This window comes from Arachis hypogaea, chromosome 4 (genome assembly GCF_003086295.3).
Source record: "Arachis hypogaea cultivar Tifrunner chromosome 4, arahy.Tifrunner.gnm2.J5K5, whole genome shotgun sequence".
In the NCBI taxonomy this organism is placed as follows: Eukaryota; Viridiplantae; Streptophyta; class Magnoliopsida; order Fabales; family Fabaceae; genus Arachis; species Arachis hypogaea.
Genome location: NC_092039.1, coordinates 64,366,268 through 64,382,778, shown reverse-complemented (window position 1 = coordinate 64,382,778; position 16,511 = coordinate 64,366,268). Strand labels below are relative to the sequence as shown.

The 16,511-nt window shown below is 41.2% G+C and overlaps 1 protein-coding gene across 1 annotated transcript; it reads right to left on the bottom strand.

The window, feature by feature from the left end:
• Window positions 1–4,051: 4,051 nt before the first annotated feature.
• On the bottom strand, window positions 4,052–5,698 carry LOC140184132 (uncharacterized). The gene is made up of 2 exons (XM_072234422.1): window positions 5,207–5,698; window positions 4,052–4,735 (listed from the first exon to the last, which is right to left on the bottom strand). The coding sequence occupies exons 1-2, from the start codon at window positions 5,696–5,698 to the stop codon at window positions 4,052–4,054; spliced, it is 1,176 nt and encodes a 391-aa protein (XP_072090523.1).
• Between the last annotated feature and the right edge of the window lie 10,813 nt (window positions 5,699–16,511).

Here is a 16,511-nt window from a genome sequence, read left to right as displayed (position 1 = left end):
TCTTTCTGTTTTCTGTTTTTAAGTGCTATGTTTATCTATGTTTTTGTGTTTCTACTTCATGATCATTAGTGTGTAAACCATGCCTTAAAGCTATGAATAAAATCCATTAGTCTTTCACCTCTCTTAAAAGAAAAATGTTTTAATTCAAAAGAACAAGAAGTACATAATTTTCGAAATTATTAGTGAATTTAATTTAATTATATTGATGTGGTGGCAATAATTTTTGTTTTCTGAATGAATGAATGAACAGTGCATATTTTTGATCTTGTTGTTTATGAGTGTTAAAATTGTTGGCTCTTGAAAGAATGATGAACAAAGAGAAATGTTATTGATGAACTGAAAAATTCATGAATTGATTCTTGAAGCAAGAAAAAGCAGTGAAAAAGAAAAAAAAAAGTGGCGAAAAAAAATAGAAAGAAAAAGCAAGCAGAAAAAGCCAATAGCCCTTAAAACCAAAAGGCAAGGGTAGCAAGGATCCAAGGCTTTGAGCATCAATGGATAGGAGGGCCCAAGGAAATAAAATCCAGGCCTAAGCGGCTAAATCAAGCTGTCCCTAACCATGTGCTTGTGTCATGAAGGTCCAAGTGAAAAGCTTGAGACTGAGTGGTTAAAGTCGTGATCCAAAGCAAAAGAGTGTGCTTAAGAGCTCTGGACACCACTAACTGGGGACTTTAGCAAAGCTGAGTCAAAATCTGAAAAGGTTCACCCAGTTATGTGTCTGTGGCATTTGTGTATCCGGTGGTAATACTGGAAGACAAAGTGCTTAGGGCCACGGCCAAGACTCATAAGTAGCTGTGTTCAAGAATCAACATGCTTAACTAGGAGAGTCAATAACACTATCCGAAATTCTAAGTTCCTAGAGAAGCCAATCACTCTAAACTTCAAAGGAAAAAGTGAGATGCCAAAACTGTTCAGAAGCAAAAAGCTACAAGTCCCGCTCATCTAATTAAATTAATATTCATTGATATTTTGGACTTTATAGTATATTCTCTTCTTTTTATCCTACTTGATTTTCAGTTGCTTGGGGACAAGCAACAATTTAAGTTTGGTGTTGTGATGAGCGGATAATTTATACGCTTTTTGGCATTGTTTTCATATAGTTTTTAGTAAGTTTAAGCTACTTTTAGGGATGTTTTTATTAGTTTTTATGTTAAATTCACATTTCTGGACTTTACTATGAGTTTGTGTGTTTTTCTGTGATTTCAGGTAAATTCTGACTGAAATTGAGGGATTTGAGCAAAACTCTGAAGAAGGCTGACAAAAGGACTGCTGATGCTGTTGGAATCTGACCTCCCTGCACTCGAAATGGATTTTCTGGAGCTACAGAACTCCAATTGGCGCGCTCTCAACGGCGTTGGAAAGTAGACATCCAGAGCTTTCCAGCAATATATAATAGTCCATACTTTATTCGAAGAATGACGACGTAACTTGGCGTTGAACGCCAAGTACATGCTGCTGTCTGGAGTTAAACGCCAGAAAAACGTCATGATCCGGAGTTGAACGCCCAAAACACGTCATAACCTGAAGTTTGACGCCAATAAATGCCTTAGCTCGTGGAATGATCAAGCTCAGCCCAAGCATACACCAAGTGGGCCCCGGAAGTGGATTTATGCATCAATTACTTACTCATGTAAACCCTAGTAGCTAGTCTAGTATATATAGGACATTTATCTATTGTATTAGACATCCTGGATTGTATTTTGGATCCTGTGATCACGTTAGAGAGGGCTGGCCATTCGGCCATGCCTGAACTCTTTGCTTATGTATTTTCAACGGTGGAGTTTCTGCACACCATAGATTAAGGGTGTGGAGCTCTGCTGTACCTCAAGTATTAATGCAATTCTATTATCTTTTATTCAATTCTCTCTTATTCTTATTCCAAGATATTCATTCGTACCCAAGAACATGATGAATGTGATGAGTCAGATTACCCTCATTATCATTCTCACTTATGAATGCGCGTGATTGACAACCATGTCCGTTCTACATGCAACAGAGCTTGAATGCGTATCTCTTAGATTCCCCAACAGAATCTTCGTGGTATAAGTTAGATAGTTGGCGGCATTCATCTGGATCCGGAAAGTCCAACCTTGTCTGTGGTGTTCCGAGTAGGATCCTGGGAGTCCGGAAAGTCCAACCTTGTCTGTGGTGTTCCGAGTAGGATTCCGATCATGAATGACCGTGACGTGCTTCAAACTTTAACCTGCTGGGCGTTGGTGACAGACGCAAAAGAGGGATTCTATTCCAGTAGGAGCGGGAACCAACCGGTGATTAGCCGTACTGTGACAGAGTGCGTTGCATAGTTTTCACTGCGAGGATGGGATGTAGCCATCAGCCATGGGTGATGCCTCCAGACTGGTTAGCTGTGCGAGTGACAGCCGCACAGGTTATTTCCCCGTGAGGAATGAAAGTAGCCACAGTTGATGGTGAACCCCTATACAAAGCTTGCCATGGAAAGGAGTAAGAAGGATTGAGTAGAAGCAGTAGGAGAGCAGGCGTGCTTGAGCCATGCAGCAGCTGTATATACTTAAAAGATACCTCTACCAATGAATCTGCATAAGTGTTCTATCCCTTTTATTATTCCTTTTTATTTATTTTGAATCTAATCAAGTATCATGTTTAATCTGCCTGACTGAGATTTGCAAGGTGACCATAGCTTGCTTCATACCAACAATCTCTGTGGATTCGACCCTTACTCACGTAAGGTTTATTACTTGGACGACCCAGTACACTTGCTGGTTAGTTGAACGAGATTGTGAAGACAATAAACAATGCCTTCAGAGTATACATCCTTTATAAATACATACAAGTGATCACAATTTCGTCCACCAGTGAGCAGACCGTCGTGAGGTCAATTTTTTCATGGATATCCGTATTTCGGGCCTGGGGGGTGATCGGTCCCTCAGTGGTGGCCGTATTTTTGTTCCGTATTTGGGACACTTTTGAAAGAGAGAAAATATCTTAATGGAATTTTATTGATAGTTGGGCCTCGTTAAAACCCTCCGTCTATTGGCGGGAAAGAGTACCCGAGATTGTCATTTCTGAAATTTAATATTTGTGAAAGGGGAAGGTAAGTAAAGAAAAGACAATGATAAAAGAAAAAGGGGTGACCTAAGGAGGTCGGTCTAAGTGTAGTATTGCCGTAAATTGGCGGCGTTCCATGTCCTCAGGAATTCGTTGTCGTTAAGCCGTTCGAGCTTGTATGCTCCCTTTCCGATTGTAGCCTTGATTCTGTACGGTCCTTTCCAATTGGAGGTGAGTTTTCCCTCTCCTGGGGTTGGAGGACCGATGTCGTTTCGTCGTAGGACGAGGTCGTCAGTTGCGAACTCTCACCGGATGACTTCGTGGTTGTATCTTAAGCTTACTCTCTGTTTTTGGGCTAGCTCTCTGAGGTGGGCTATGCTTCTTACTTCATCTGTGAGGTCTCGTTCTGCTTCTTCGTCGTTACCCCCGATCGTTCTTCGTGGACTGGGGTCTCCTATCTCGACTGGGATAACAGCCTCCGTGCCGTATGCTAATCGGAAGGGGGTTTCCCCGGTGGCTGTCTGGGGGGTCATGCGGTATGACCATAAGACCGATCCGAGTTCGTCCGCCCATAGTCCTTTGGCTTCATCGAGCTGTTTCTTGAGTCCTTTGACTATTATTTTGTTTACAGATTCCATTTGTCCGTTTGTTTGGGGGTGTTCGACTGAGCTAAAATGGTGGGATATGCATAGTCCTTTTAGGAATTCTCTGAATTTTTTGTCGGCGAATTGGGTTCCGTTGTTCGAGATGACGATCTCGAGGATCCCGAATCGGGTGACGACCTGTCGCCAGAGGAATTTTCGACATTGGGTTGCTGTGATAGAGGCCAGGGGCTCGGCCTCGATCCACTTAGTGTAGTAGTCTATGGCGACGATGAGATATCGAAGTTGGCCGGGTGCCGTGGGGAAAGGTCCGACAAGGTCGATCCCCCAGGTGCCGAATGGCCGTTCTGCCGATATGATGTTGAGCTGGTGTGGGGCGGCTTGGTGGATATTGGCGTGCCTTTGGCACTTGTCGCAGTTTTTTACTAGTTGCATGGAGTCTCGGATGACCGTGGGTCAGAAGTAGCCGGCCCGGATAATTTTTTGGGTAAGGGTTTTACCTCTGATGTGGTGGCGCAATAACCTTCATGGATTTCGCAGAGTATGTACTCCGTGTCTCTGGGCTCGACGCATTTGAGTAGGGGTTGCGAGAATCCGCGTTTGTATAGTTGTCCTGCGATGACTGTATAGTTGGCGCCTTCCTTTTTTGTCCGTTTTTCCTTTTTGGGGTCTTTGGGCAGTGTTCCTTTGAGGAGATATTGCAGGATGGGGTAGGTCCATGATCCTTGGTGGAAGAGTGTCAGATAGGCGTTAGCCGTCGTGGATATGGACGGTGATTTGATGACTTCCTGAATTAGGGATTTGTTGCCGTGTCCTGGTTTAGTGCTGTCTAGTTTAGAGAGGAGGTCAGCCCTGGCATTACGTTCCCTGGGGACGTCCCGTATGGTTACGTGATTGAATTCTTCCTTTAATTTGTTAACTTTGGCGAGGTACTGTTGTAGTAGGGGATCTCGTGTTTGGTAGTCTCCGTTAATTTGGGAACTGACTACTTGTGAATCCGTGTTTATTTCCAGGACCTCTGCTTTGACTTCTTTGGCTATGGCTAAGCCCGCCAGGAGGGCCTTGTATTCTGCTTGGTTGTTTGAGACTGGGAATTCGTATCGGACTGACTGTTCGATCACGACTCCGTTTTGATTTTCGAGAATGACTCCGGCGCCTCCGGAAGTGACGTTCGAGGAGCCGTCAACGTGTAGTTTCCAGGTTTCGGGGGGTGGAGTTTCCCGGTGTCATCTTGGCGATAAAGTCGGCCATGGCCTGCGCTTTGATCGCGTATCAGGGTTCAAACTTGATATCAAACTGGGATAGTTCGATGGACCATGCTAGCATTCTGCCCGCTAGGTCGGGTTTTTGTAGTACCTGTTTAACAGCTTGGTCGGTTCGAACTATCACCGGGTGGGCCTGAAAATATTGTCGTAGACGTCGGGAGGCCGTGAGGAGGGAGAAGGCTAGCTTTTCTAGGCGCGAGTAGCGGGTTTTCGTGTCTTGTAGGACTTTGCTTATGAAGTATATGGGTTTTTGTTCTTTCTTTTCGTTTTCGCGGATAAGTGCTGCCGCGAGTGCTTCTTCCGTTTGGCGAGGACTGGTGGTTCCACTAGGACTTTCTTGAAATGCTGGAAAGCTTCTTCGCATTCTGCTTCCCATTTGAAGGGGGCCCATTTTTTCATCAGTTTGAAGAAGGGGATTGCTTTTTGAGCCAATGCTCCGAGAAAGCGAGATAGTGCTGTTAGTCGGCCGGTGAGCTTCAGGATGTCGTTTAAGTTTTTTGGGCTTGTCATTTCGAGGATGGCACGACATTTTTCTGGGTTGGCTTCAACTCCGCGTTGTGTGATCATGAAGCCGAGGAACTTCCCTGCCTCCATTCCGAAAGCGCATTTTGTCGGGTTGAGTCGCATTTGGTGCTTTCGTAGTGTGTTCATTATGACCTTGAGGTCGCTGATGAGTTGATCGCCGGAGTCGGTCTTGGCGAGCACGTCGTCTATGTAGACTTCTAGTTTTGTTCCGGACAGGTCTCGAAATATTTTGTTAATGAGCCTTTGGTAGGTGGCTCCGGCGTTCTTCAAGCCGAAGGGCATGACTGTGTAGTAGTACGTTCCGTCGGGGGGGTGATGAATGCCATTTTTTCCTCGTCGGGTCGGAGCATAGGTATTTGATTATAGCCGGAGTATGCGTCCATGAAGCTGAGGTATCGATGTCCGGATGCGGCGTCCACCAATCCGTCGATGTTTGGCAGGGGAAAGGCGTCTTTTGGACAGACTTTGTTGAGGTCTGTGTAGTCGACGCACATTCGCCACTTCCCGTTGGACTTTTTTACCAGTACGACGTTTGCTAACCACATCGTGTAAGGTAGTTCTCGGATGAAGTTTGCTTCGAGTAGGGCTTGTACTTGTCTTTTGACCTCGGCCGCTCGGTCTGACGACATTTTCCGTCTCCTTTGTGCCACGGGTTTGGCCTTGGGGTCTACGGCTAGTCGGTGGGACATTAGGTCGGGGTCCATCCCCGGCATGTCGGCCGGTGTAAAAACGAACAAATCTCTGTTTTGTTTCAAAAATTGGGAAAGGTCTTCTTTGAGGTTATATGGGAGGTTCTTGTTGATGAATGTGTATTCGTCCTTGGTTTGCCCTACTTGTAGTTTTTCCATGTCGCCTTCCGGTTCTGGCCTAGGTTGGCCGTCTTGTCGGGCATCCAGGTCGGCGAGGAATATCCCAGCCACGTCGCGGGATTTTTTTCCGTAAGGAGGTATTTGGTAAAGATGATGGCCGAGAAGTCATTAATTGTTTTTCTCCCGAGGATGACATTGTAAGCGGTGGAGTCTTTTAGGACCACGAATTCAGATAGAATTGTCATCCGTTGGTTGCCTATTCCTATGGTGAGGGGGAGGGTGATGGAACCTTCTGGTTTGAGAAAGTTGTCCCCGAGTCCAGTGACGCCGTTGTGGTGTGTTTGGAGATTTTTGTTGCGGAGCCCGAGCTTGTCGAAGGCTCCTCGGAAAAGGATGTTGGAGTCTGTGCCGGTGTCCACCAGTATTCTCCGGACGAGTCCCGTTCCGATTCTTGCCGAGATGACGAAAGGGGCATCTTCAGCTGAGGTGCCGTGCTGGCAGTCCTCGGGTAGGAAAGTTATCGTTTTACCGGTGGTGGTGGTTGGGGCTTGGTCCCTAACGGCCAGGATTTTGGGGTCCTTTTTAAGTGTTGTTTTCGATTTACCTGATACGTCCTTGCCCATGATAACGTTTACTATTATGGTTGGGTCGTCTTTTGGGCTTTCTCTGAGGGTTTGTTTTTGCGTCCTCGGGTTGCGCCCTTCTTTTTCTGGTGACCTATCTCTTTCCGCGCGCTTTGGTTCTCTGATGATTTTGGCGAATTCTGGGAGTTTGCCGTCCCTTATGGCTTGTTCGAGGGCGTCCTTAAGGTCAACACAGTCTTGTGTCCTGTGCCCGTATCCTCGGTGGTAGTCGCAATAAAAAGGTTTTATTGCCGCCCGTTCTTTCTTTTAGTTGCCGGGCTTTTGGAATGATACCTCTATCCGCTATTTGGTGGTATATCTCGGTAATTGGAGCTATTAGGGGCGTGTAATTAGAGAATTTGCCGATTCTTGGCGGTCGGCTTGTATTTGTCAGTTTGGGGTGGTCCCTTTGATTTTCCCTGGGTGGTGAGTTATGTCGGGGCGCTGAGTTGCCGTGCTGAGCGTTGCCGTGTTGCCGTTTATTGGCGGCGACGACCTGGCTGACTTCCTCGTTATTGATGTAATCTTTGGCGACGTTTTGAATCTCGTGCATGGTCCATACTAGTTTGGTGGTAAGGCGTTTACGAAAATCTTGGTTCATGAGCCCGTTGGTTAGGCAGAGGCTTGCGATGGAATCCGTGGGTCCGTCTACTGTTAAGCATTCGTCGTTGAAGTGGTCGAGGTATTTCCTTGTGGATTCTTCTTGTTTCTGCGTTACCCCTAATAGGCTGATGGGGTGTTTAGCTTTAGTGATTCTAGTCATGAACTAGGCCATGAACTTTCGTGTTATGTCGTGGAAACCGGCTATGAATCCGTTTGGGAGGGCGTTGAACCCTTTGATAGCCAGTCCAGCTAGGGTTACTGGGAAGGCCCTGCATCGGACTGCGTTGGCCGATCCTTCTAGGTTCATCCTGGCCTCGAAGGCCATTAGATGTTCTTTGGGATCCTTGGTTCCGTTGTACTTCATGTCGGTGGGTTTATCAAAACCTTTAGGGAGTTTTGCCCTTAAGATCCTTTCTGTGAAAGGTGTAGCTCCCATTATTGTGTGGTCGTTTCTTGTGCGTTTGGTATCTTGATGTTGTCGATCTTCGTCCGAGTCGTCCTGTCGACTCAGGTCTCGGGAAGTGCTGCGGTTGTGTCTTTTGCTGTATCGTCGTTCTGGCGATTTCTTTCACCCGTGGTTGCGCGAGGTTCTACGACCGTCTCTCCTATTGTGTTGCCGAGGTGAGATTTTGGCCTGGAAGTTACATGGCTTCCGTGTTCGTTGTTGTGTCTTTCCTTGGTGACCAATTTGCCTTCGAGTTCCTGGACCCGGAGGCAGAGATCTTGGATGATTTGTGCTGCTTTGTCCCCCGTTTTCTCAGGGTGTCGCGGTTCCTTGATGATATGATCGTTTGCGTGGTGGATAGTACTTGCTATCCTTGCTTGGTTTGTGACCTCTTGATGTTCTGGGGTCGAATTCTTTGGTCAAGAGTCTTCCCGGCTTGAGGAGGCTTCTTCCAGTGCGTCCACCATTCCGGTTTTAGTCAGCGCAAGATCCCCACAGACGGCGCCAATGTACAAGATGTCTCTTGTACGGATTGAGGGATGGATCGGGAACTTGCAGGTCGAGGCGGATGCCGGATCGCTTTGACTGGTGCAATGGGGGTGGTACCTGCAAAGACACTCCGACGCTCAAGTCAGAATGGATCTGAGAGGTATAAGGTGTGAGGAATGAATGAATACCTATAGGGACTTGGGTCCTCTATTTATAGGTGATGGGAGTTATCTTATCTTATCTTGTTTGATCAAGATAGGGAAGACGTTTGAATTCAAAAGTCGGTTAGAAGTTCTAGAGGGCCGGTTTCGGGCCTTCTAGAAGACGGAGGCGGATCGAACCCGGGAAACCGGGTTCGGGTTCAACCTTGGGTCCGGGATCCGTGGGCCGGATCCGTAACAAAATGACACAGTAATTTTTTATAAATTTGACATAATAAGTCTTTAAAGGACCACATACAAATTAAAAAATTAAATTAATTAAGAAATTTCATGTGTCATTATTAAGAAATTTTTTGTTCACTATTAAAAAATTTTAGTATTATTTTATTTTTAATGACTTCTAATTGGTTAAAAAATTTTCAATGTCACAATTAAGAAATTTTTATGTCAAAATTAAGAAAACTTCCTATATCACGTTTGAAAAAATTCAATACTTTTTTCCGATAAATTATACATAATTCAAAACACTTTTTCTCCTCCTCTTCCTCTTCTTTTTTTTTCATTTTCATCTTTTTTTTTCTTCATGTTCTCCTTTTTATTTCACCTTCTTCTAATTCTTTTTGTTTATCTCTCTTAACAAATTTGTGTCACGATTAAGAAATTCCTATATCAAAGTTAAGAAATTTCCAATGTCATAGTTAAAAAATTTCAGTATAATTTTTCTAATAAATCTTGCACAATTCAAAATTTGCTCTCCTATTTTTTTATCATCATCTTTTTTTTATTTTTCATCTTTTCCTTTTTATTTCACTTCTGATAATTCTTCTTATTTCACTCTCTTAATAAAAAAAATAATAAAAAATTAAACAAAAGAAGAAAAAAATAAAAAATACTACATTAACACTAAAAGAAAGAAGAAGAGAAAAAGAAGAAGAAATAGAAAAATGTAACAACAACAAACGAAAGGCTACATTTGTTGATAGACATAAGATACTGAGACATGGATACATAAAAACAAAATTATGTTTGACAGATGAGACATGGACACAAATGTTATGTCATAGTTAAAAAGTTTTAGTATAATTTTTCTAATAAATATTGCACAATTCAAAATTTGCTCTCCTCTTTTTCTTCATCATCATCTTTTTTTTTATTTTTCATCTTCTCCTTCTTATTTCACATTCTGATAATTCTTCTTATTTCACTCTCTTAATAAAAATAAAAATAAGAAAAAAAATTAAACAAACGAAGAAAAAATAAAAAATACTACATTAACCTAAAAAAAAAGAAGAGGAGGAAAAGAAGAAGAAATAGAAAAATATAACAACAAAAAAAAAAAGCTACGTTTGTTGATAGACATAAGATACTGAGGCACGGATACATAAAAATAAAATTATGTTTGACAGATGAGACATGGACACAAATATTATGTCTAAAGATACTAAATCAGTGTATTTTATGTCTTTTCTATAAAACATAAAATACTAAATCATAAAACATGTTAAAAATAAATAATTGATTTTTACCTGCCACCATCAATATTGCTAACGTAATTGTTTTGAAGCTACAACGACAAAAGAAGTTAAAATTCAAACAAGTTAAAAATAATTTGAAAACTAATTCAAAATTTTTTTAACACTCACAACTGGAACGGATTTATTATTTGGATGCTCTTTTTTATACTGTTCTCTGAACTCAAACTTGCAAACTGAAAATATAATAAAAAATTTTAACAAAGAACCAAGAACAAACTAAAAATCATAACTAAAATAAAAAATTGAAAAAATTAAGAACAAATCAGAATAAAAATCATAAAGAAAATCATCTATTTAGAAATAAGAACTTTCAAAATAAAAATAAAATAATGAACTCAGAATAAATCATAAAATCAAAATCAAAATAAATAAAAAAATGAACAAAATCAAAACAAACCCTAAAATCCAATAAAAATAGAACAAAATCAAAATAAAACTTAAATATAGACATACACTATAAATTACGATTTAGAGTTTAACTACTCTAAACTAACTACTGAATGACTTACTCGGAGATAGTAGTGGCGCAGAGGATTGTTCTGGCGTAGTGGCAGCACAAATGACGCCGTGTTTAATACCCTACCACACAGAACTTTATGCCTAGGACGTAAATCAAAGGTGGTGAGGTGCTACGACATCTAAAAATAAAAATATGAATATGCATATATATATATATATATATAACAAGGATAATATAGCTAGGAGCCTTGAAAGCAAAAGGGGTACGATCAAAACAAAATCGAAGATACAACGCTCACGAGAAACAAAAAGACAGATAGTTTATGCAGAAAATCAAGAGACAGATTTATATATAAGCAGAGTTTCGAAAGATAGTTATATAATTAAGATCTAGACTCGACCTGCAAAATAAAGGCCGGCTAGAATATATACACAAATATAACCCAACATTAAACCAAAAGACAAAATACAAATTCTAATTCTCTAAAGTCAACCTATAAGAGAGACAAACATAAAGTATATACAACAGAGATATATAACTATGTACATATGCTTCTGCAGCCAAAATAGAACCCGAAACGGGTAGAGTTCTTCGCTTGCAGAAAGCTTCCAGTATGCCTCAGCGAGGTGCCTCACATCCTGCATCTGAAAACCACAAAATATGTATGGGGTGAGAACCGAAGGTTCTCAGCATGGTAACGGTGCCCATATAACTAACATATAATGTTCCGAAAAAGCCAGTGGCAATCCTAAAACTTCCGACAATAGATTCAAACTTAAGACTAAAATTTAATACCATAAACAGGGTGAGGTATCTAAGGATTCTTGATTCTATCTCAATTTCTAACTTAACTCCTGAGTTCATTGATAAACCACTATTTCATGGTTTATCTTGTGCTCAATTGAGTAATTTTTATCAACTCTTTACCCACTTATTCTTACTATTTGCATGGTTTTACTTTTTCCTTCCGGATTTTGTGCTTTGATGGAAAACATGTTTCTTTGGTCTTAATTTAGCTAATCTTAATCTTCTCTTATTACCATTCGATGCCATGATATGTGTGTCAAGTATTTTCAGAGATTACAGGGCAAGAATGGCTTAGAGGATGGAAAAGAAGCATGCAAAAGTGGAAGGAATACAAGAAACTGAAGGAATTGCTAAAGCTGTCCAGCCTGACCTCTTGGTACTAAATCGACCATAACATGAGTTACAGAGGTCCAAATGATGCAGTTTCAGTTGCATTGGAAAGCTAACATCCGGGGCTTTGCAACGATAGATAATTTGCCATAGCTTCCCCAAAGCCAGGTGACACGAACGCGTGGATCACTCAGACACGTGACATGTCAAAAACCCAATCCGCGCGAACGCGTGGACGACGCTTCCGCGTGACTTTGCAGCGACCTGTACATGCCAGAAATCACTATGGGCAATTTCAGGGCTTTTTTTTGACCCAGTTTTTGGCCCAAAAAATACAGATTAGAGGCTATAAAATGGGGAAATCCATCCATTCATTCAACAATTCATACACAACATACATTCATTCACAATTTGAGGATTAGATGTAGTTTTTAGAGAGAGAGAGAGAGAGGCTCTCTCCTCTCTCTTAGGTTTTAGAATTTAGGATTTCTTTTAGTCATTAGGATTGTTTCTTCAAAACAGATTCAATATTCCTTTATTTTGACTTCTCTTCTACTTTTAGATATTATGATGCTTTTATTTATTAGTGAATTATGTTGCCAAATTGGCTGATGAACTTTTCCATGTTACATTTGATATCTTTATTAATTCAATTTGAGGTATTTCTGATATATGATTTTTATTAAGCTTTTTATATTCTTGGCTTTGGTTGAGTAATTAGAGACTCTTGAGTTATCAAACTCTTTTGTTGATTGATAATTGGAAGTTGCTAATTGACTTGAATTCCACTAACTCTAGTCTTTCTTTGGGAATTGACTAGGACTTGAGGATTCATATTGATTTATCCACTTAACATACCTTCATAGTTAGAGGTTGACTAAGTGAAAGCAACGAGCAATTTTCATCACAATTGATAATGATAACTAGGATAGGACTTCTAATCTTCATACCTTGCCAAGAGTTTTCTTAGTTATTGATTTATTAATTCCTGTAATTTATTTCTCTTGTTCAAACCTTTCAAAAACCCAAAAATACTGTTTTCCATAACCAATAATAAAACACACCTCCCTGCAATTCCTTGAGAAGACGACCTGATGTTTGAATACTTCGGTTTATAAATTTTACTGGGTTTATTACTTGTGACAACCAAAACTTTTGCACAGAAGGATTCTCCGTTGGTTTAGAAACTATACTTACAACGCGGTTATATTTGTGAATTCTTTACTGGCAGAAATCCGTTCGCCAAAATGGTGCCGTTGCCGGGGAATTGCAAACGTGTGCCTTATAATTGGTTATTGTAAATTTTTTTCTCTTTTGATTGTTTATTTGCTTTATTTTTGTTTTTAATTTTTATTAGCTATTATGAGTTCTCACCCCTATTGCTTTGAGTTTAGTTCTAATGCTGTTAAAAGGAATGGAAGCTATAATAGGAACATGCATCAAGGTCGAGACAATCAAAGATGGAAGGAGCCACGAGGATCTGATCAACCCTTTAGGCAACAACACCCTCCAAGATACCATGGACCACGACCATTCTACAATGCATGTCAAGACAATAGTTATGATGGACCCTTTCGTGACAACCAACACCCACCAATTTACTATGGTCAAGAACCATTCTGAGGTGTATACCAAGATGATAGATATGGTGGACCCCCTTGCAATTATCGACAAGCCCCATCATATGCCTATGAACCACCTCCTCAACACAGCTTTGAACCACCACACTCACAAGCCAACCACCGCCATTCACCTCCAATTACCCTAACCCTTATCCACACCAACTCCAATCCAATTACTCCAAAGAACCACCACCTCCTTATGCACCATGTCCATATCCATAAACCTAAGAAATAAGGGATCATTTAAAGGAAACAATGGAAAGACTTCATGCAACCCTTCGCCAACTGGATCACGCGATCAATCGATTACCTTTCCGACGTTCGGATACTCAAGGAACCCCCATGGCTTCATGTGGGCAATCTAATGATGAACGTAGCATGAAGGAGATACTAGAAACTCTGGTGGACAGTAAGGAGCATGACTTTGTACTGGAACAATTGGAGGAAGCCGAAATTATCCAAGAAGAAGAAGAATTGGTTGAAGACTTAGGAGATGCTGAACCTCCATGGGAATCCAGAGTTGTGGGAAATTCCGTCAAGGAAATTACAATTGATGCTAAAGAGGACAGTGCACAACCCCCAAAGCAGGTATCTTATGAAGAATTGGAAGGAACAGCCCAAGACGCGAGTTTCCTTGATAATGATAATCACGAGTCAAGTTCTCCTAGTAATGAACTTGCATCCGCAAGTGACTTCTTTGAGACAGAAGAACCTTCCCCAAGTGAATACGAAGACGATGCTGAGGTAGACTTTTCTCAACCTCCAACTTATGACTTGAGTGATGAGGAAGAAATCGAAGACTTTGATTAAGACACAGTTGTAATTGAAGAAGTTTGCAAAGAAGTGGAGGAACTCACAGAGGAAACAAAGGAAGTAGAGCTTGCAGAACCACTGGAAACACATATTCCAAGGTCACTACCACCCAATTCCAACTTCAAGTGGGTAAAATCCTTAACCTTTATCTTTACTTTTCCACTTGAATATGGTTTGCTTGAAACAGATGGCCAGCTTAGAGCTCTCTGCGGCTTTAAGGGTAAGAGGAAAATGGTTCGTACTCAGAGCTGGTATGCAAGATCCAATAAGAGTCCACGCTTTAATCTAAAGCACAAGGATTGGTATCAAGATCGATTGAATGGGTCTCGAAAGCTGTTTGGTCGCTTCAGTGAGAATCTGAACTCTGCACCACCCAGCTGGAAAAATGTAGATCAAGACAAAAACGGGTGTAAAAGTAAGGTTTGGGATCCTAGAATCTATTCTGACATTCAACACCCCGGGAGCCTTGACGCCTGTTTAAACTTACTCAAGGGCTTTACATGCCTTATTTGGGACCCCGGAGGCTGTTGGCATTCCAAACAATGGTAGAGATTTCTGGATGAATTCAAACACAAGCCACCATAACAAGAAGCTTACCAGAATGTCCAACTTGAGGACCTTTACTAAAAGTGCTAGGTGGGAGACAACCCACCATGGTATAATCGTTCCTTTTATTCCTAGTTTATTTTATTTTAATTTTATTAGTGTCATTCATAATGTTTGCATTAGCATCTGCATTCTGCATAAAAAAACTGAACAGAAAGTTGCGTGGGAACTGTGCAGGAAGTGTGCCAATCGCACAAGCATCACCACGTGTACGCGTCCCTCACGTGTACGCGTCATTTGAGATTTTGGCCCTTCACGCGTTCGCGTCAATGACGCGCACGCGTGACCTTAAAAAATTGACGTAAACGGTGTATTGGCTGAAAGTTAGGCTGGCTTGGTGCTGGCATTGTGCCCGAGGCACAAATCGCATCACGCGAACACGTCGTGGACGCGTGCACGTCACTTTCATAATAAGCTCTACCACGTGTGTGCGTGCCTGACGCGCACGCGTCATATGACATGTTGGCACACATCCCAAAACGAACAGATGGTTGTGCAAGTGCCACGTTGCCCTCGCGCTAGTAGCACAAACACGGTCACGCGTACGTGTGACCGATGCCTACGCGTTGCCTCCCTCAGTACGCAACCCACGCGTACGCATGGACCACGCGTACGTGTCGTGCGCACAACACACCCAGAACCCTGCGCAACCCTATTTTCTTATCTTATCTTTCCAAATCCTAATTTCCTTCTCTATTCTTTCTTCTTCTTTCTTTTTTTTCTTCACTCTTTTCTTCTTCTTGTCATATTTTCTTTACCTCCCATTCTCCATTACCTCTCTTTCTCACCTTCTTCCCAAGGTTCTTTCTTTCTATTTTCTTTTTCTTCTTCTTTTTTATTTATTTCTTTTTGCATTATTCTAATTGGTGTTAGAAATCTAAATTGGGTGATTATTTTCCTATAATTGCTTGTGGATTATTAAGGAGTTATTTGACAATTGTTATTAATTATTTTTGGATTGCTTGCATGCTTTCAGTTTTAGTTCTTTCCTTATCATATTAAACATGCATACTAAGTGTTTGTAAAAAAGCCCGTATGGCATTTTGCATTTTTAAATTGTTTCATTCCTCTACTCTAATGCATGTCTTTCACTACATCCTTACAATCCTTTTTATTAATTAAAAATAATTGTCAATACAAACGTGATTATCAGTTTGTTACGAGTGATAATACATTTTAGTTATTGATGCTTGATCTATGCTACTCATGCCTATACCGGCAAGCCAATGAACATCTTGCATCTAATTGCCATAATCTGCACTTGCTATATTACCATTGATGAACTAATTGCATGTAGTCGCGACCATGTATTTAGCTCATTACCTTTACCTTGGCAAGATTATCACTCGTATTGTCTCCTTCCTTGCTCTATCCCTTTGAACTCATACACCTTTCTTCTTTTCTCCCTTTTTAGGATGGCCACCAAGAAGGGTAAGGAGAAAGCTGCTTCCAACCCACCGGCAAGAAGAGGAACAAAAAGAGCACCAGCTGAGGAACCAGCACACCCATCCACTTGCACATCTCTGTATGCTCCGAGGACGGTGCAATCTTTAAGTGTGGGGAGGTCGATACCGACTTTCGGTGGTTAGCTACTTCCTTTTCAACACCAATTCTTACTCTTCTTTGTAGTTAGTTGTTGCATTTGCATCTTTGATTGCATGTTTGTTACATTGTGTGCATATTTTACCACTTGGTTGAAGTAATATTTTCTTTTTCAAGAAACTTTTTATAGTATTTCACTAATTTGAATAAAATTTTTTGAAAAACTTGTTTGAAGAAGTATTATTTTGGA

Excerpts from the sequence above, each read along its gene's own strand:
- LOC140184132 (XM_072234422.1), bottom strand. The coding sequence starts at position 5,698 with ATGCCCTTCGGCTTGAAGAACGCCGGAGCCACCTACCAAAGGCTCATT. Across the intron at positions 4,736-5,206 it reads AAGTCCTAGTGGAACCACCA|TCAGTCCGATACGAATTCCC; the intron begins GTCCTCGCCAAA and ends GTGATCGAACAG.